Source organism: Euprymna scolopes, chromosome 36, assembly GCF_053919585.1.
Source record: "Euprymna scolopes isolate OS-2025 chromosome 36, ASM5391958v1, whole genome shotgun sequence".
Lineage (NCBI taxonomy): Eukaryota > Metazoa > Mollusca > Cephalopoda > Sepiida > Sepiolidae > Euprymna > Euprymna scolopes.
This window is the reverse complement of record NC_136517.1, coordinates 77617572-77639439: the sequence shown is the minus strand read 5'-3', so window position 1 is coordinate 77639439 and position 21868 is coordinate 77617572. Positions and strand designations below refer to the sequence as shown.

General features: G+C 33.8%; 1 protein-coding gene across 1 annotated transcript in view; it reads right to left on the bottom strand.

Annotated features, from left to right (window-relative positions):
• LOC145260622 (ubiquitin thioesterase OTUB1-like) overlaps positions 1-21868 on the bottom strand; it is a 53209-nt gene that overhangs the window by 25976 nt on the left and 5365 nt on the right. Inside the window, exons 2-4 of the mRNA XM_080118933.1 lie at positions 17616-17668; positions 3925-4023; positions 256-374 (exon numbers count right to left, since the gene is read on the bottom strand). Of these exons, the coding sequence (XP_079975059.1) occupies positions 256-374; positions 3925-4023; positions 17616-17668 (271 nt within the window). The remainder of the gene's footprint in view (positions 1-255; positions 375-3924; positions 4024-17615; positions 17669-21868) is intronic.

Sequence of the window (21868 nt, the reverse complement as noted above, 5' to 3'; positions counted from 1 at the left end):
GTTCATGTAAATAAAACTATTCAGCGATGCAGGAAATTAATTGACTTACTGACAAAATAATTTTCCCAGGAGAGACATTTTTTTTTTTAATACTTTTAAAGGTTTTAAAGAAACTTCCAAGACAATATATATATATATATATATATATATATATATATATATATTACACACACATACCGTTTGTGTGTAGCTCTAGTCAAGAAAAATGTATAAAAAAAAAAAAAAAAAAAAAAAAAAAAGAAAGAGATTACTTACCGTGGTATATCAGATTTATCATGTAAAAGTCTTTCTAAATATGCAAACCCAAAAGCTCTATAAAAGCAGTTTCCATCTCCTCGGGTTTTTCGAATATCTCTGTATCGAGATCTGAGATCCTTTAAAAAAATAAAAAATAAATACAAAAAATAAGTAGATATAAATAATAAATGAAAACAAATAAGATACATGTATAAAATAAATTTTAGTAATGATTCTACAGACATGAGGTTTTCTTTTGTGGTTAGGACTCAACCAGGATCTTCTAAGTTTAATAGCTGTCCAGGTATCCTGGGAACCAGACAGTTGTATTTTTTTGTTTTGTTTTTTTTTTTTCAGCAGAGAAACAACACAAGAAATTGGAAAGGTGTCTAACTAACAAAGTCCTTACCTTTGACCTTGAACAATAGTGTGCATCATTCCTAGGTTTAGTCATGATTGGTCCAGTGGTGTAGGCTGTAGGAGAGTATATATACATAGGCTATTACCTTGACCATAATCTTGAAAAAATGGTGTGCACCATCCCTAGGTGGGGGACCATCATCATGCCAGGTTTGGTCATGATCGGTCGAGTGATGTGGGCTGTAGGAGAGTTGTACACACACACACAAACACTTTATATATAGATTTGAAGTTTTGACCACCCAAAATTTGATTTGCCTACCTGAAAAAAAGTAATGCTTCTACAGATACAAAGTTTCGTGCTTGTAGTTATGACCAACTAGCGGTTTTCCAAATTTAATGGCTGTCCAGACACGGAACTCTAAGAAAATAGTTGGGGTTTTTTTTTTATGTTTATAGATAAGCTGATCATTATTTAAACGTTAGGTGATATATCATTATTTAAACGTTAGGTGATATATCATTATTTAAACGTTAGGTGAGATATCATTATTTAAACGTAGATGTTGGGTGATATATCATTATTTAAACGTAGATGTTGGGTGATATATCATTATTTAAACGTAGATGTTGGGTGATATATCATTATTTAAACGTAGATGTTGGGTGATATATCACAAGTGATCAGAACATCTATATTAGATTTCTCTTTGTCTATCTATCTGTCCATTCCATTTTTTTCTACAAAACTACTGAGATGATCAGACTGGAATTTTGTACAGATCTTTGTTAGGATAAGGTGCAAAAAACTAAGTATTATGGTATCCATTCAATGCAGTTAGGGATTAGTAGTTAATGCAAAAGTGAGCACAAATTTAACCATATTCAACCATCAATTTGGCATAAAGCATTAATGAACTATAACTTTTGCCAGTTTTTAATAGGTTAAAAAGTCTCCAGCAAATGGGCAGGAGAGGTTAGTTAGTTGGTTTTCTGAGTGCCTCACAGTCAGTTAAGTTTTGTGTGCTTCTCAGATGGGGTTCTTAGCGAATGGATTTTGTTTAGTTGGACTTTTGTGTTGACTTTGTCAGGTTAAGGATTCCCATTTGGAAGTCTGTTGTTCCGTAAAAGAAAACGAGTTTCTCCGTAATGTCCACAGAAAATCAACTTGTTTTAAACTAAATTTATCTGGAGGAAAAATTCTTCTGTCGCAGCACTGACTGAGACCATGCAATTGACAATGTTTGAATCTAGCAATGACTTTGGGTAAAAACAGCATGCAGACAATCACAAAGTTATGACATTCATTAACGTGCTATGGCGCAGTTGGACTAAGATTGATATCATGAGAAAAGGAAGCTGTCAAGGAGTCGCTCCTTATTTCTCATCAAAATCGGAAAAGTTATATAAACTGAGTATCATTACATTCATTGAAAAAATAGAAACACATAATAAGACGATGTGGATAAATTATTTATGGTTAAGCAAAATAATAAAGAACCAGCAGGATCTGTGAAAATTCCACAAAATGAGAAATATATTGAATCAATAAATGTTTTGATAAAGTTGATATTTTTCTGGATAGCGCAAAAAATTAGTTTCCTGAACAAGAAAAAAAACAAAACAAAAAAAAAAAAAACAATAATATACAGTAAATGTGTGTTCACTTTTCATTTCAAGTGACACCAGACGGGGATCAGAGCATTGATGATGTAAAGATAGAAGCTTGGTTTTAGATGCATTAAAATTAACCTCTTTCTCATTGCACCACGTGCTCAAGATTAAAGTAGAGAGAATCAGAGGCAACTTGATCGTTTCTGGCCTTTGAACTGTTGGCATAGATATTAGTGACGTTAGCATAAATGTCTACGAATGATCTTAGGATGCGATTTGAGAGATCATTGATGTAGATTGGGAAGAGAGTTGAGCCCAGAATGGGCCCCTAAGGGACTTCAGCATTAATACTGTAAGCTTCTTATTTCCGCCCATCAACTATTACTCTTATGAACCTATCAGAGAGAAATGATTTAATAATTGAGAAGACATTTCCAGCTTTACCATAGCCAGAGATCCGGTGGAGTAGACCTTTATGCCATAGTCTATCAAAGGCCTTTGATATGTCAAGAGCAATTACTTACCCTAGAAAGGAAGCTTCTGTCAAGAGATTCGCTAATCCTATAAAATATAACTATAAGCACATCTGCAGTAGATCTAGCAGAATGGAAACCATATTGCATGTCACTGAGGAGGTTTTTTCACTGAGGTGGTTGACTACTTCTCAGATTCCAGCAACTTGCTCATGACACCCAGGAGACTGATTAGTCTTTATTGAGAGGAAGATGACGAATCACCTGAATTTTTAATACCAGACATAGTGACAAGTTTTAGTCATTTAGAACTGCTTTAAAGTTTCACCGCTCACTCATTTCTTGACCAAATTTTAAACAATTATTACAGTTTATAGATCACCTTCTCAGTTATATTGTGAAAAAAAAATTTTATAATTTCTGTTCTGTAAAACAAAAGTTATGATGGTGTTCATACTCATAAAAAAAAACGTAACTAGGTGAGCGACATTTTTCATGACTGGTTTTCATAGCAACCACATCGCTTCAGCGACTACTGATGCTACCAATTCAACACTCTCGCGAAATGTAACACGTGAAACAGAGAGAATTAAATAATAAAAGGGAGATAATTGGAGGATTTTATTGAAAGCAGACGAGTGCCGTACATTGCTATTACATATGTGTATGTTATGGGGACAAAAAAATAAGACTGAAATTAAACAAAGAACAAGTGAATTTACTGGAAGCCTGGAAAAATCATGGATTACAATAGAAAACTGCGAGCATGAAAAGTAATATGGTTAAGCTTAAACATGAAAAAGTAAAAGACTAGTTATTAAAACTGGAAAAGAAAAGGACAAGATATTCTAGTAACAAAATATAATAAATTTATGACTTAAAATATTGCAGCATTAAGAATTTTTTTTTTAAATTCAATTTATAACATTATATAATCAATTCTTAATGCTGCAATATTTTAAGTTATAAATTTATTATATTTTTTACTAGAATATTTTGTCCTTTTCTTGTCCAGTTTTAACAACTAGTCCTTTACTTTTCCATGTTTAAGCTTAACCGTATTACTTTTCATGCTCGCATTTTTCTATTATTACATGTATTTTAAATATTATTACATTTTTGGTTTACATTAACATGAAAAATATGAAATTTAGTTTAGATATTCTCTTGCAAAAAAAAAAGAGATGGGGAGAAAAACAAGAAACGGGAAATTTCACATTTGAAACAAATTAATGTTCACCTGTATTTTTTCCTGATATATACCATCTTCCATAGAATAATCTTTGATTAGTAGATTGAGTGACAGTCGTTCACTCACGAGAGCTTGAGAACTGGCAACCTGCGGACAGGAGAAAAGAAAAATTTATGAATACTTTTGAAAAAAATAAACACTTGAATTCATTTATATAATACAAAAAACATGGCAACAATTAGCATTTATTAACGCCAAGGATGGGAGTTCCATATAGAAGGTCCTGGATATGACCTTAAACTATATCCAATGGTGAGGCCCCAGTTTGACAGCTTTAGGGAGTGTGGAATCACTCCTCAATTGCCATTGCTCCCAGGTCCACTCTGACCCGGAGTGGTAGTACTTGTTAGGGTCCCAAGTATAGGTTAAATAGAAATCGACTTGGACAAAAAAACAAAACAAAAAAAAAAAAAAAAACACATTCTATTAAAAAATTTTTCTTCAAAATCACTGGATTCGTCATTAAATAATCTGAAAAGGGTTTGATATGCCGTAAAACAAAAACAAACAACCAACCAATCTATATAGAAACATTGATTTAATCTGAAGATCCGCATATTGTATCCCAGCGGTTGTATTTTGAAATGTTGAAACAGTGCGTAGGCAACGCGAGAATAATGTCAAGGGTGTGAGTTCCATATAGAAACGTTGATTTAATTTGAATAAAATACGCATCAAGTGCGCTTGAAAGCCAAATCACAATGTAATAGTGCCTACGCACAGTTTCAACATTTCAAAATACAACACACGGCTCTTTACAGACTTGTTTTTCCAACTTTATAAGATGGCAAAAAAAGAAAAAAGAGAAAAAGGTAAAAAAAAAAACCCAACATACTGAGGATGGAGCTTAGCTCTGAAATATATTTGTTATAAATTTTAAACAAGTAAAATGTTTGTTTTTCTAATATTACGTTGTGATTTGGCTTTCAAGCGCACTTGATACATATTTTATTGGCATTTATTAGTAAAAAGAAAAAATGCTTTAGTCATCACTTTTTGCTGTACTTTTAAGCACTCCATACACAAGCGCAGTGGAATTCCGTCGTGATGAAAGTGAAATATGGCAGTTCAAAATTAAAATGGGAAAACTTATGAATATATTTATTAATAAAAATGGTGTACACCAAAAGTTACTCCTATAAATTTGTTATTTTTTGTGTATTGATATTCATATTAAAAAAAAAAATATATATATATACACTCCTATAAATTCGTTTTTCATTTGTGTGTATTGATATTCATATTAAAAACCCTTTTTTCTATTTATTTCAAAAGAAAATACAACTTTCTTATATATGGGTCGTGGAATTGCATTCACTAGCAAAAGATCTAGCTAATTTGCAGATTCTTTTAAGCATTCATTTTAATTCCCTATAACTTTGTTTTTTTTCGGTTTTCTTGTGGGATGATCATAAACTATTACGTGTAATTATATTCATGCAGATATTCTACATGATTTATACTTGCGTAATATTTGCGTAAAAATTAAACGAAATATTCTTTTTATATATATTTATGTACGCGCATATATTTGTTTAAAAATTTTTGCCTACCAAACTCCTTTGTCAGTTTTTGGTCTACAGATATGAAACTTCATATATAGGGTATTTGAACCCATGTGAAACTTTATATTTGGGTTTTAGCCAATTGGTGCAAAAATGTCGTGCCTGGGACAATTTACAATTTTTTTTTTTTTTCATGTGATTTTGACTGTTCATGCTTCTCTTTTTGGGTTTCTGAAAAGAGATTTATTCATAACTAGCGGGGGTACCCGGCGTTGCCCGAGTGTTTGTTTCCGGGACGGGGGGGAGGAGGAGGAGTTTAAAAAAATGTTATGGTAGGTAAGTAGGAAGGATCAAACCCGGAGTCATGAGTAAAAGTAGGAAAATAAAGTGTGAAAAAAAAAAAACAAAACAAAAAAAAAAACATCTGCAACGTTAACAGTTCGGCCACCAAGAAAAGTCCATTCCAGTTGTTTAGGAAAAAAAAAAAAAAAAAACACTATGGTAGGTCGGCGCGAACGTGAAAATATAATGTGAATTGTCCAGCACCCTAACCACTACGCCACAGAGCTCTGCAGCTTAGTTTAGTGATTTTAAATAACTTGACATGATAGAACTACGAAGCCAAACCGGTGTTCTCTTCTCAACTGTTCCTTGTGAACGATCTCCAAACGGTGTTAAGTGGTGGCAGGGGGAGGAGGAATTTATTAGAGAGAAAATATTTTACCACTTCCATTGATCTTAACCGATTTTGGCCGTGACTTCTCAGCAGAAAAAGTATAGAAATCTAAGATTATCGAGGAATTTGAGAACTAATAAGCCTATAACAAACCTCAGATATTGTTCTGCCGTTTGTGCATAATGTATTTGCATGAAATATCTTGATTTTTAATCCTATTAAGGTCAAAATCCCACGGGAAAAAATGAGTTCATTTTATTTATATAGAGATTAGATTCCAAAAAGTTTGGTTATAAAATGTCTTAATTTTATTCTTTTTATAGGTTTAGTGAAAATGTCGGCTATATTATATTCAGACCTCACATAAGTAAGAGTAATAGATTTTTTCCTTATTTCATCCCTTATAAAATGATATGTGATATCAATATGCTTCGACCTTTGATGAATCATAGAATTATTTGCTAATAAGATACTGCTCTGATTATCACAATTAATTACTATAGGTTTTTTTACTTAGATCTGGTTTTAAAATAGATTTTAGAAGGGTGTTCAGAAAAATTGCCTCCTGCACGGAATGAGTAAGAGCCACATATTCTGCTTCACAAGTAGAAAGGGCAACAATTTGTTGCTTTTTAGTTTTCCAAGATCATAGATCCAGTTTTTGACAGTCTAAAACAATATAGCCGACATTTTCACTAAACCTATAAAAAGAATAAAATTAAGACATTTTATAACCAAACTTTTTGGAATCTAATTATGAATAAATCTCTTTTCAGAAACCCAAAAAAAGAAGCATGAACAGTCAAAATCACACAAAAAAAAAAAAAAAAATTGTAAATTGTCCCGGGCACGACGTTAAACTGCGACCATTTCTACCTTACTAACCAAATCATCCAACTAATACCTAACAATGTTTCCAGTTTTTGTTAACAAAAAAAAAAAAAAAAAAAAAAAAAAAAAAAAAAAAGTCACTTGTTAAAAGCTTTTCTTTGTAAATTTCCTATTTGTCAAATAATTCTTTTTTGTATCTTTTTTTTGGCGAATTTTTGTTTTTTTAACAAATGTTTGCAAAAAAAAAAAAAAAAAAAAAAAAAAAATGTATATTTGTGAATTTTTGTTTTTTAACAAATGTTTGCAAAAAAAAAAAAAAAAAAAAAAAAAAAAAAGATACAGAAAAGAATTATCTGAAAAATAGGAAATTTACGAAGAAAAGGTTTTGAAAAGTGACTTTTTAAATATTAAAGATTGTTCCTTGGTTCCTTTTAGGTAACAAAGAATTTGTTTTGCATGATTAAGGTCTTTAATTGTCAGTTTCGCTAAGTTTTGAGATAGCTTTGTTACAGTGTAACATATGTCAGGCCTTGTTGCGGTCATCAAGTAGATGAGGTTCCCTACCATTTCCCTGTATATGCGATTATCTATGGATTTTGTTTCGGTCCCTATATTTTTATTTATGTCCATTTCGACAGGAGTTGAACGCGGCTTACAATCTTGCATTCCGAACTTGAGCAGATTTTTTTTCAATGTATCGTGATTGGTTCATAGTTATAGTTTCATTTTCACAGGTAAATTTTATACGGAGGAACCATGACAGTCGTCCAAGATCGGCAATTTTAAATTTTTTATTTAATTCATTTTTAACATCTTTTAAAGTGTTGTCACAGTTTGAGGCAAGTAATATATCGTCAACCCAAAAAAACAAAATCAACAATTTATTACCTACATTTTTGGTATACATGCACACGTCTACGGGACATTGTTTGAATTCCTGTTCTATTAAATAATTATGGAGTGTTAAATTCCAATTGTGTGCATTTTGTTTTAGTCCATATAACGATTTATTTCATTTCCACATCCAGTTTTTATTTTTCATTTTAAATCCCTCTGGAGGGTAAATGTAGTTTTCACAATCAATCGGAGCATTTAAATAAGCATTTTTTTTACATTCATTTGATGTATTTTTAAATTGTATTGAGCGGCAAGTTGTAATAAAATTCTAATTGTTGTTAAATTTGTCGTTGGTGAAAATGTTGCAAAATATTCCACTCCAGAAATTTGTGAAAAACCTTTTGCAACAAATCTTGCTTTAAAAGTTTTACTGCCAAAAGATGTCATTTTTTTTTTTTTGAAAAACCCCAGCGTGAAGAAATTATATTTTTATCTGCTGGTTTTGCCACTATTTTGTATGTGTTATTTTCAGATAAAGCTTTCAATTCGGATATCATAGCTTGTTCCCATTCTTGATGATTTTCTGAATTAATCGCCTCATTATAACTTTCTGGTCCGCTGTTCAACGAGTAACAGTAATCTACGGCATAATCTTGTATCTTTGTAATTTGTAAGAAGTCTGGTCTTTTTCGCTCCCTTATTGGGTATCGACGTGTCTAGTTAATATTTTTGTCAGAAGTTCTACTGTAATTATCGTCGTTATTAATATTTTCATTGCGATCGATTAAGATGCTAGGTAATATTTCCCGTTTTTCATCCATTGGATTGCCATTTTCTAAATTTACTGTATCATTGAATTTTACACATCTAACCCTTTTTATGGCATTTTGGGCTGGAAAGTAGATTAAATATGCCAGACTGTTTTTATCGTAACCTACGAAAGTACCTTTTTCGCTTTTAGTATTTAGTTTACTAGTATTTTCTATAAATGCAAAACAATCAGAACCAAATAGATGCATTCTATTCATTTTAGGTTTTACACCGCAAAACGCTTCATACGGCGTTTTTCATAGCCTCTTATTGAACGATCTATTTCTGATATATGCTACTGCCATTAAAGCGTACGTCCATAAACTATGCGCTAATTTCGATTCGATAAGTAGGCATCTTGTCATCTCAAAACGGGTTCGCCATGCCCTTTCAGCGGCGCCATTTTGGAAGGGGGAATACAGCACTGATTTCTCGTGTTTAATATGGTGGTTAATTAATATAGAAGTTCAAAGTCTTTACTAGTAAATTCAGTCCCATTGTCTGAGCAAATACATTTTACTGAACCGTACGGGGCAATATCAGCTAAATATTTCTTAGTGGCCAGGATAGTGGCGGATTTGTTTTTTAGAAAATAAACTATAATTAAACTAGAAAAATCATCAATAAAGTTCAAAACGTACCTTAGATTATTTCTCCCCATCAGGCTGATCGAACCTGCTAAGTCACAATGCACAAGTGAGAGAATTTTCGTAGATTTTTTGTCTGGCGTTCGGTTTATATATTTTGTCATTTTCCCCTGTGCACACATATCACAATTTGGGAGATCGTCTGAAGGTATTATTTTCATGCCTTCGACTACATTTGGGAATTTTTTAATATCAGCTGTATTGCAGTGTCCTAGAATTTTATGGCAGGTTTTCAAGTCGTGACAGGCAGTTTTTGAGGGAACCATACTTTTTAAATAATATAGTCGGCCATTTTCTTTAATGTCAAATACAGTTCCATTGGGGTATATCAATTTTGATTTATTTTGGCCAAATTTGATATTCGCAGCTTGTTTAATTGCAGCCTGCACAGAAAATATGAACCAATCACGACAAGAATTCTGGCGAAAGAACTGACCCATCTCCTCCCACTTTTTGCCAAAATATTTGAGACCTTAATTAACCATGCTCTAGTCCAGCACCTTACAGATGCTAAACTTCTGACCGACCATCAATATGGATTTAGACAAGCCCGTTCCACGGCAGACATCCTCACTGTAATCTCTGAACGCATATACCATTCACTGGACAAAGCGGGAGAGGGCAGAGCGGTAGCTCTAGATATATCTAAGGCTTTTGACAGGGTATGGCATGAGGGTCTCCTTAGGAAGATTAGATCTTACGGTATCACTGGTAGAATACTTAACATAATTAAATCCTTCTTAAATAAGAGAAAAATCCAGGTTGTCCTCGACGGTCGTACATCTAAACAATATGATATAAATGCGGGAGTGCCCCAAGGATCTATCCTTGGACCTCTGCTGTTCCTGATATTCATAAATGACCTCCCCGACAAGATTGCCTCTGAGATGGGTATATATGCTGATGACACCACACTCTATAGCAGGCACGACAGGAAAACAAACGAACATATATCTAAAGTAATGGCAGAAACACTAGAGGATGACCTCCAATCAGTAGTGGAATGGGGACAAAAATGGATGGTAACGTTCAATGCCACCAAGACAAAACTGGTTTCATTCAATAATTACAAGAAACCTTCTCTACCACCTATAGCAATGGCCAACGACTCTTTATCTGAGAGTACGTCTCTCAAGCTCCTTGGCCTAACGTTCACAGGAAACATGAGTTGGAACAATTACATCGAGGGCATTGCCAGGGCCGCTGCAAGGAAGGTGGGCTCTCTCTACCGTGCTAGAAAACTTTTAACACCCGAAAGTATCCTGTACCTCTATAAGGCCACTATTCGCCCATGTATGGAGTATTGCTGTCATATTTGGGCCGGTGCATCGGCTACTAGTCTCTCGCTCCTTGACAGGGTTCAAAAGAGAGTCGCAAATCTGATAGGCCCTAAACTGGCATCTAAACTTCAGCCTCTGTCCCATCGTCGAAACGTTGCATCCCTCTGCCTGTTCTACAAGTATTATAATGGTGAATGCTCTGAAGAACTGCAAGCACTTGTGCCCCCACGACGTGAACACCCTCGACAGACCCGACAAGCTGCAAAATCCCATCCCCACACTGTAGAGATCCCTAGATGTAAAAGATCTTTCTACTCCAGTAGTTTCTTCCCCAGAACTGCTAGACTTTGGAATTCCATTCCAGGTCACTGCTTCCCCAACTGTACTGACATGCATAAGTTCAAGTGCAACGTGAACCAACATCTCGCTGCCCTAATCCCTACATAGTACCCCAGTAGATGTTTCCCCTGATAGTAGCCCCCTACACCAAAGTGACAATGTGCCTTGTTTGGGGTGAAAATGTAATAAATAAAAAAAAAAAAAAAAAATTAAAAAAAAAAAACATTGCAAAAATTCTGCTCAAGTTCAGAATGCAAGATTGTAAGTGGTGTTCAACTCCCGTCGTAATGGACATAAATAAAAATATAAACAAAATCCATAATCGAATATACACGGAAATGGTAGGGAGTCTCATCAAGTAGATGAAGCTCCCTACCATTTCCGTGTATATTCGATTATCTATGGATTTTGTTTCGGTCCCTATATTTTTATTTATGTCCATTTCGACGGGAGTTGAACGTGGCTTACAATCTTGCATTCCGAACTTGAGCAGAATATTTTCAATCACTGCCTTTCATAGTTGTTGTCGTTCACCACGTTTTTGGCCAACTAAGTCTCTAAGATGAGGATAATAGTCCGCAATAAATAAATGAATAAATAATACAAATTACTCATCTCAATAACGAATTCCATTATTTTATTTTTTTTTTTTTCATGGTAGTCACCACTTATCAAGGCCCGGAAGCCACTTGGGGATAAGGGTTATTGCATGTACAGTAATCAATGGGATAATATCGTAGTAATCATTAGTAATGGAGATTTGATAAAGTGTCTTACTTAAGGGGGCGGTTCATCAGGAATTTGTTTATGTTGGGTTTGAAGACATCCAAGTTGTAGTCAGGTAGGAAACAAACAAACGGAACAGAGTTCCACAGGCACGCAGTTCTAAGAAAGAAGCTTTGTTCATGGAATCCACGCTTTGATTTAGGCACAGATAAAGAGTGGGGAAAATTATTGACAGTGGTTTCAGCTAGACAGGTGTTTATTGTGAAATATTGGCGAAAGCCGACCAGAGATTGGAGCTCAGACGATTAAATAATATTATGTGATTTAGTTAAAAAAAAGTCAGCAAAAGTGGGTTGCAATGGTCATAAATACTGTACTTGTTTGGGAGGAAACTGGCTCAACTTGACCAAAGAAATAAACAATACAAGAAATGTAATATAATGGAGATGGATGAGAACTCCAATGTGGAAAAAGTAGTTTAAATAATGATGTTATTAAGTTTGTTCAGAAATCTTATTATGTTGGTCATACTATCGGAGGACAGGGAGGAAGTGGTGCTAATGTGATTGCTAGCGTTAGGAATAGACGGAGTAAGCTCAGGAAACTTCTACTATTACTAATCAGCAGAGCGTTTCCACTGTCGATTGAAGAAAGCATCTATGCAATGTGATGATGTATAGAAGTGAAACCTGGTCAGTCGGAATTGAAAACATACGTTGTATGGATAGAAATGATTTGAGAATGGATGTGTAATAATATAAGTCTTAAAGATGGGCTTAGTTTTGATAATGTCAGACTAAGACTAAATCAGGACAGTTTAGAGAGTTCTCTGCTTATCTCCCCAGCATAGACTTCTCCTTGCCACTGGACTCAAGCAGTGCCGATTCAGGAGAGGTGTGGTTGGAGATTGCAACTCTTGCCTCACAATTACATGCGCAGCTACCCCTACAGGGGGTATCTTTTGTCTTTTAAGACTGAACAGAGGCATTCACAGAGATCTATGCAGAACAGGAGACTTTTCTGGTGTGGCATCTTTGAAAAAAAAAAAAAAAAAAAAAAAAAGAAGAAGAAAAGAAAAAAAGAAAGAAAAAAAAGAAAAAAGAAAAAAATTAAGAAAAAAAGAAAAAAAATTAAGAAAAAAAGAAAAAAAATTAAGAAAAAAAGAAAAAAAATTAAGAAAAAAAGAAAAAAAATTAAGAAAAAAAGAAAAATTAAGAAAAAAAGAAAAAAAATTTAAAAAAAAAGAAAAAAAATGGCAGCGCCAGTTGGCAAAGGAAGGCTAAAAAAAAAAACAGAATGTGATAATAGATTTGAGAGAAAGAGGGTTAGAAGAGCTGAGCAGAAATAGTTTCAACTTCAAAAAGTCATGCAAAACCCGATGTAAAATGACTTCCTAAGATGTCATCATCTCAATGTTTAGAACAGTTGCACAGATTTGTTGCTGCACTCAATTATTTGTCCATTATTATTCTCTCCACTTAATGCATCTTATACTATTGGACCCATAGCTTATTGAATAATGGTGTTTATTAAGAGATATTCTGAGTAAATTCTACGTAGAGATTAACGGATTTAATACCTGATGAAGGAAAATGAGAAATTTGTATTCATCGGACTACTGTTCTCATCTTGAGTGTGATTTTCACAATGTTTCGGTCGATGTAACCTCCAACCTTCTTCAAGTGTATCTTTTCGAACTCGGGAATGTTTCTGTCAAACTTGGGAATTTGGACAGAATTTCGAGCGGAACCTTCATGGGGGTAGCGTGCTCTTGTTCCGTCAGCCATGACTGGATAGAGGTCCTAATTAATTCACAATTGTATTTTTCGGTCGCCCACACTGAGGATTGAACCTTGAACCTTCAGGAGAATATCACTTTTTACAATTGATTGAAATCAATCCTCATCTCAAAAATTCAAAAACGTCAAAATGAGAAATAATGAAAAAAGCAGGATCCGTTGAAAATTCCAGTGAATTTTACATCAAACTGTTTAGTTTACTGTTCATAATATTCCATTTGAAATAAATGTCTGTGAGAGTCAATTAAAAAAAAAAAAAAATGACTTTGTCCATAAAAATGATTGTCATTGTCAATTAAATATTTTTAAATAAATAGAATGCATATATCTATTGTAGCAATTTAATTCTTTTTTTTTTTTTAATTATAATTATTGAGTATCTTTTCAGTATAAAAAAATAATTCTTAGCTAAATATTGTTCAACTTAATAAAACGAATGCCATTTTTTTTTTAAACATGTATATCAAGAATTGTACCGTTTTGATTGAAGCAATAATTTGATTTGGGAAAAATTTATTTTAAAATGATTCAAGTCAGAATTGATTGGATTTATTTATTTTTTTTTTTTATCTTTATTCGAATGAAGATTCTTTGTAATCAACAGCCATAGCTTTGATCTTCAATGATAAAACGTTTGTTAGACCTGCAGAAATTTCAATTGAACCAAACCAAACATTCGACAAACTAAATATAAAACTTGTTAGGATTAGGTTAGGGTTATATAAAAAAAAAAAAAAAATTTTAAGAGTTTCGTTCAAATTCTGTAGAAGTTATTTCTACTAAAAATACATTCGTTTTTTTTTTTATTTTTTTCTTTCAACTTTTTACTATAAAAAAAAATTATTAGCTAAATATTGTTCAACTTAATAAAACGAATGTCTTTTTTTTTAATGTATTTATTAAGAATTGTACCGTTTTGATTGATGGGATAAAATAATTTGAAAAATAAACTAATTTAAAAAATGATTCAAGTCAGAGTTATTTACCTTAGCAACATCAGATTAATCATTGATGGAGATCTAACAATCGTATTTTTAAAAGTGGGTGAAAGGTGATAATGTAAGTATGAATATGAAATGCATATTATAAAGATGATACGAGATAACTACAATGCAGAGAACAATTTGCATGATGGTGCTACTTTTTTGGGGGTACTTCTGCTGGTCAGGATTTTTTTTTTTTTAATTTTTTATTTAAATTAAGATTTTTTTGTTATCAAGAGCCATAGTTTTGACCTTCAATGATAAAACGTTTGTTGGACCTGCAGAAATTTCAATCGAACTAAACCAACTTTTGACAAACTAAATCTAAAACTTACGTTAGGATTGGGTTAGGGTTATAAAAAAAAAAAAAAAAAAAAAAAAAAAAAATTCGTTCAAATTCTGTAGAAGTACCAAACATTTCTACCAAAAATGCATACGTTTTTATTGGTCTAGTAGAGACACCCGACATTATCCAGGAATGAAAAGACCTTTATAAATTAGGTGAAAAACTAATCACAAGTATACTAAGAACTAAATAGCTTGTTTATTGGCGTGGGGGGGGGGGATGAGCAGAGTTATCTCTCTTTGGAGAGATTATTTTGTTTAGATTAGAATTATTCCCCTTGAACCAAGAAGCCTGGTAACAACTCAAATTTTACAGCAATTCTAGTGGTTGTTTGATATTTTGATCAGTTCGCCAATCCTAAGCTAGGTCACATGATATGACCAACCGATTCATGTACAAGTAAAAAAAAAATGTACAACTAAAAACGTACATTTTAACCTGCGATATTTCGTTTTTTTTTTGTTTTTTGTTGGGGTGGAGTGGGTTAAATTGGATGTAAACAAAACTGAACCATTTTTCTATATAAATGTACAATTCTTCATTTTTTTTTTTTTTGTGTTACTTCAAGTTATACTACTTTTAGTGACAGGTGATTTATTAATATTTGTGCCGTTTAAAGACGGTGCTGAAATACTGTTATTTAGAAAGCCATACTTGACATGGGGAGGGAGCTTTTTAACTATACTGTATTTTCACTTTCACATGAAAGAAATTTTTAGTGTTTTTATGATTTAGTGAGATTGTATATCTCTCCGCACATGGAGATTGTCCTATCTTTAAAAAAAAAATCTGATGTTATTCGATTAGGTTGTCTGAAGATACCAGCTTCTTGGCCTAAAATGCATCAAACATTGATGTTATTGTTTGCTTTGTTTTCTCTCTACAAAACTCAATCATGTTCTGCAAAGTCAAAACAACAACTTTCCTTTAGAAAAAATTAAACAAAACAAACTAAACACCATGAATAAATATTCGACGCATAACATTTTTTTTTTTTATAAAAATAATTAGATTCTGTATTAGATAACCCGAAAAGGTTTGATGTCATAAAACCAACCAAACATCTTAAAAATAGGGTCACTTGTCAATATGGTGGGCTTAATAGAAGGTTTTTTTGTTTTGTTTTTGTCTTTAACAAAAAATTTAAAAAAATAAAAAAAATCAAGTTGAAAAGTTTAGTGAATTAAATACAAAAGAAACTTAAAATTCTTTTTGTTTTTACAAAGTTTAAAACATTTTATTGTTTGTTTTATTATTCAAATTTCACCCCAAACAACGCACAGTGCCACTTTGATGTAGGGAGCTACTATCAGGGACATAAGTAGTAAGGGATATTATGTAGGGAGTCGAGCAGCAAGATGTCTGTTCAAATTACACTTGAACTTCTGCATGTCAGTACAGTTGAGAAAACAAGAACCTGGAAGGGAGTTCCAGAGTCTAGCAGTTCTGGGGAAGAAACTATTAGAGTAGAAGGTCTTTTTACATTTAGGGATTTCTACTGTGTAGGGGTGGGATTTTGCTGATTGTCGGGTTTGTCAAGAGTATTTCCATCGAGGGGGTACAAGGGCTTGTAGTTCGTCAGAGCATCCACCATTAAAATACTTGTAGAACAGGCAGAAAGATGAAAGATTATGTCGATGGGACAGAGGTTGAAGCTTAGATGACAGTTCAGGACCTATCAGGTTGGCGGCTCTCTTTTGAATCCTTTCCAAGAGCGAGAGGCTGGTAGCAGGTGCACCAGCCCAAATGTGACAACAATATTCCATACATGGGTGGATGGTGACCTTGTAGGTATACAGGATATTTTCAGGCATAAGTAATTTTCTAACACGGTAGAGAGAGCCCGCCTTCCTCGCAGCGCCCTGGCAATGCTCTCAATGTATCTGTTCCAACTCATGTTCCCCGTGAATGTTAAGCCGAGGAGTTTGAAAGAAGTACTTTCAGGTAATGTATCTTTAGGCATAACTATTGGTGGTTATAATTATTGAAGGTAACAAGCTTAGTCCTGGCAGCATTGAATGTGACCATCCATTTTTGTCCCCATTCCACTAGATTGGATTTTATTGAATGTTTTACTTATTAACAAAAAATTTAACCTGATCTCTATGCTATAAATCATATTAAGAAGATTCAATATGTTAGCTGTTGAAATGAGTCTTCTGTCATTTTGTACTTTTCTTTTCAAAGAGTAATGTGATTTTGCATAAAATAAAAGTGAAAGTTGTTTTTAAAGTCTTTGCTATGACCAGACCAAGGATTGAACCCCTGTCTCCGAGCCCATTACCAAACACTTTTACTATTGCTAAATGTAAATGCTCAGAATTAAAAGGGAAGGATTAAAAGGCAAGTGGAGTTGTCCTGGAAATAAAGTGCACCTTTCCCCACTTTTGTGTAGCAGTTAATAAAAAGGGAGTCTTTGGGTCACTCTCAGCTACAGTTAGCTTAGCTTTATTCCAAACAAGGCATTTTGTTACTGTGATTAGGTCTAGATTTATAGGGGGCATCCTAAGTAAGGACTTGTGTAGCAAGATGTTTGTTCACATTACATTTAAATTTCTGTGTTTGTACAGTCAGAGAAACGGGAAGGTAATTTCAAAAGCAAGCAGTCCGAGGAGAACAGCTATTAGTGTAGACACTGTGGACCTCTACAGTGATGGGGCAGGATTTTGCTGCTAGTTAAGTTGGCCAGGGTATTTATGTCGAGAGTGTACAAGTGCATTAAGCTCGTCAGAGCACATTCCATTGAAAGTATTTGTTAAACGTAAAGATGTAAAACTGCGTTGATGGGATAAAAAATGGGTGTTTCATAGCCAGTGCAGTATTAAATTCAAGACTTTCGCTTGCACCTTGTTTTTGTACTCTAAGCTGATTTGCGGAAAAGTAAAAAAATGATAACTTACCTCCTGCTCAATATGGCGCTGCTGCTCCAATGTTTGTTCATCGTAATTTTTTTCTGGTAGAGAAACAAAAGAACAAAAAATTAAAATTACAACTAAACTTAATTAAAGTATTTTTATTTTTAGAATTAATTGTTAGCACATATCTACATCAATACCTTTTTGTGGAAATCGCTCCAGATAAGGCATGAAGTCACTTGATATAAGGAGCTAAGAAATATATATATATATATATATATATATATATATATATCACACACTAGCACAGGAGGGGGGGGGGCTTTACCCAGACGTAAAATATGCTTAAATATATTATTAGAGTTGCGATTTCAAAAGTAGAAAAAATAAAAAAATGTATTTTAGGTGCCATCAGCTAGAATCGAAACTGAAAGCAAAATTGTAGCATTCAAAGCTGGTGACATTACCTCTGTACCAACGTGAGATTTATATGAGCTGATTAAAAATTAAAAATAAACTATGATGAATGTACAAAATGTATAACGATTTTTAAATTTTTACCTATTTTTGACCCCTTAAAAATTATTTTAAATCGGCTAAAGACTCAAAAGAACGATCCATAAAAAATCCAATCATTTGAGACCCTTAGCGCTGGAAGAGATAGAGTTTGAAAATATGGAGACAGACAGACAGATGTATAGTCTTTTATATATTATTATGAATGGAAACAAAAAAATATTAAAAAAATAAAAATTTACAAAATACAAATCAAATACATGTGAAACAATGTCCCCTGGGTTCGATATATCTTGATGAACAAGACAGAATGGGGAGACTCTTTCGAAACCGGGAAAATGTAAAATTGATGAACAACGTATGAAAGCAATGAAAGCACGAGCACAAGTTGTAAAGTTTAAATTAATTTTATTACAAAAATAAACTGGGGGAGGGGGAATTTGAAAAAAAAAAAAAAATCATGAAACTGTGGAAGTGATATCTTACTCTAATATCTAAAAATGCCGACAAAAAATATATCGATAGATAACAAAAAAAAAAATAAAAATAAAGGACTCGCTAATTCAACGCACGAGAGAGAGATATAACGAGAAGAGACTTACAGTTTTTTAGTTTTCTTTTTTCTTTCGTTTCGGACGGTTGGTTCAAAAAAATGTATCTTTAACGTCTGTCTCTATGCTAGTCGACAAATCAAATGTTGGTTTGTAAAGTTCGTCGTATTCCCTGTATTATCATTGTTGACATTACTCCTTTTCCGCTGTTGGGATGGGGTTTTCCCAGACATTATCTCCTTCGACGATGTCAGTTCGCTTTCATTTCTCTTTCGCTGTCCAGATGGGATTTTTCCACATCCACTTGGCACGGCGGCTCTGCCATGAATCTTCACAAAAATGTCTCTTTTTTTTCTCTCTCTCTTCTCCCTACTTCACCTGTCCCTCTGCTTTGTTCGCTTGGTATCCGGAACTAAAAGGGGTCAGAAAGTGTGTTGACCTGATGACTTGTCAACTTGCCGACTCATTCTTAAGGGATGGAGGTGGTGTTGGGGGTCTGCTAAACGTCTTCCTCAATTCTCTCCTCCTCTCTCTTTCTCTCGTTGTAGGTTCGGCCTCTCTTTCTCTCTCTCTGATTGTCGCCGAGGCAAAATGAACAAACAACAAAAAAAAAAAGATACATTCTTTGTCAATCTAAAACTAAATTTAGTTTCCTTTTTAAAGCACATGATCTATTTTAAGGATTATGTTACAATATATAAAGAATAACAGTATAGTTACATTCTAAGATTCAAAAATTTATTTTTTTTATGCAAAACAGCTTCTAATTTTTCTGAAGAGTATATGCATGAAAAGAGACAGTATTGACATAATAATAACCGTTTGTTTCTATATAAGGAAAGGGACCTGTACAAAAATGTACAAATATTGTAACATGCTGGAGGAACTGTTTTGCATGAAAAATATTTAGCACTTGGAATATAACTATACTGTTATTCTTTTATATAAGCTCTGTTTTATTTAATATCGAGCTTCTAAACAAAAAGGATTGGTATATACAAAAAGTGAAATATAATTGAAAAATCATTTTACCAAAACAACACACACATATACCACTTCAAGGTCAAAAACTAGCCAATGATAAATGTTATATAGATAAATATCAACCCGGAAAACGGCAATTCTCTCCTCTTTGTCAGAAACATTGTTAGTGGAATGTGAGGATTAAAGGAAAAAAAATCAGGAAAGCAAGAATTACAAGGCTGTCAAAAGTAAACACTAGATCAACCCCAGGAAAAGTAAACACAAAGGATATCAGAAAATCTGTATTGCCTCACAGGCAATACAGATTTTCTGATATCCTTTGCTTGTGTTTACTTTTGATAGCCTTGTAATTCACAAGAGCATCCAATTTTCACTTCGAGAAGTCATCATTAAACTTGTACTTATACGTGGTTCAGCCATCACCATGGATCGGTCAAGCCAGCTCCATCTGCTGAGTTGACCAGATCTCAAATTGAGGCCAATCATACTGGACGATCCAATGCTGCTGTAACCATAATCCTGAGCCATTCACAGTTCCAACAACAGAGACCATATCCCTTGACCCACTAATACATCTAATAGGCCTCCATCAATCAAGGTTGACCATGAGTAGTATCCCAGTTGCAGCATTGATGTCTGTGGCTGGAGAGAGTGATCCGGGAATGACAGTTTCTGTTCCAGAGGTCAAATGCATATATCCTGGTTTGCTGGTTCACGCATTTCATATTTCTTGTTTTTGTAGCTTCTTGGGTCAGCTTCTTCTCCACCAACTTGAGGTTTTTGGTCGGAGTTCCTCTCTATTTGGATTGACTGGCCATGTTTATGTCCACGGTCTCCATATCGCACTTTGTGACATCGCAATACTAACTCTTCGTGCAAGATCTTTGGGGGATGCTGCTATCTGGCATATGGTGGATGGGGCTTAACCAATGTAAGCATTAAAGATTGTGGTCAAAGCAGAATGTGAAAAAAAAATTCTGTATAGGAATTAAAAATAGTTTAGCGTTTTTGTTCAAATTATTGTGGGTATGTTTGTGAACATTTGGAAGTTTCATTTATACATCAGGATAGAGGCAATGGACCAATAAGAAAGTGAAATCACACGACATCAGGTTAAATTCAATCACCATTTTGTTTTGATTTCACTTATTTGCATAAAGTTGACACAGTTCAAGCATGTTTTTCTCTAGTTACATGTGTAATCTACAGGGTGGCCGAAAAGTCCCAGGACACTATACATGTATTTTTAATAAAACACAGTATTTTTTAATGAAACACACAGAAAACATATATTCAACAAAAAAAGAGAACTTTATTAGAAACAAAGAAAACAACTAGAGTAATTTAGTGGTCTAGGGGATCAGTATGTTGGCCCTCGTTGTTCTTGCACAATTCCATTCGCCTCCAGGTTCTTTGTGCCATTTTTTTTAGAGAATTCCTTGATACGCTAGCAAAAGCTGCAATAATCGCATTCTTTAGCTGATCAATGGTTTCGTATCTAATACCAGAAACTTGACCTTTAATTAAACCCCATAATGAGTTGTCTGGATTTTCGGCCAGTGTCTTGGGACTTTTCGGCCACCCTGTATAATATAAATCTCACCTGTCTGTTTAAATGTATGTATGTATGCCTAAAACTTTTGACAGAGGCAACGGATTTTCACGAGATTGGTATTGTTTTGAAGCTCGACCCTTCGGATGACAAATGTCAAAAGATTGGGTAAAAACATTTAATTTCTTCACCCTCAACTGGGCACTTTTCTAGAAGGAGGGGGTCACTTTTTTCGCCGATATTTCATCCCCTCTTTTTGATTGACTAGCCTTAATTTGAATCTTCGCCACTTCTGGTTTGGTGATGGACGTAACGGCAAAGACGTCAGGTCTTTTTTCACATTCTTTTCCTCCTTCACGGTACGGGTTCGAGCCTGCCTGCCTACTACCACTTTTATTTTTTTTGCTCAACACCCACACACACACCTCCAAACACCCGGGCAACGCCAGGCACAGAAGCTACTATTAAATAGATTTTAACTCGGAATGATTCCTCATTTTAACAAAAACACCATGATTTTAATGCCGATACAGAAATTATCATTTCTGATGAAAATATCCATCACTCACTTTTTATTATAGAATAGAGGATTTTTTGCCAAATTCATTGCAGGCAGCCGAGTGAAGTGGTTATCTGATTTTTTTATTTGCTTTCTTGCTTCCCCTCACTCCTTAAAATAGTTTTTCCAGTAGCTA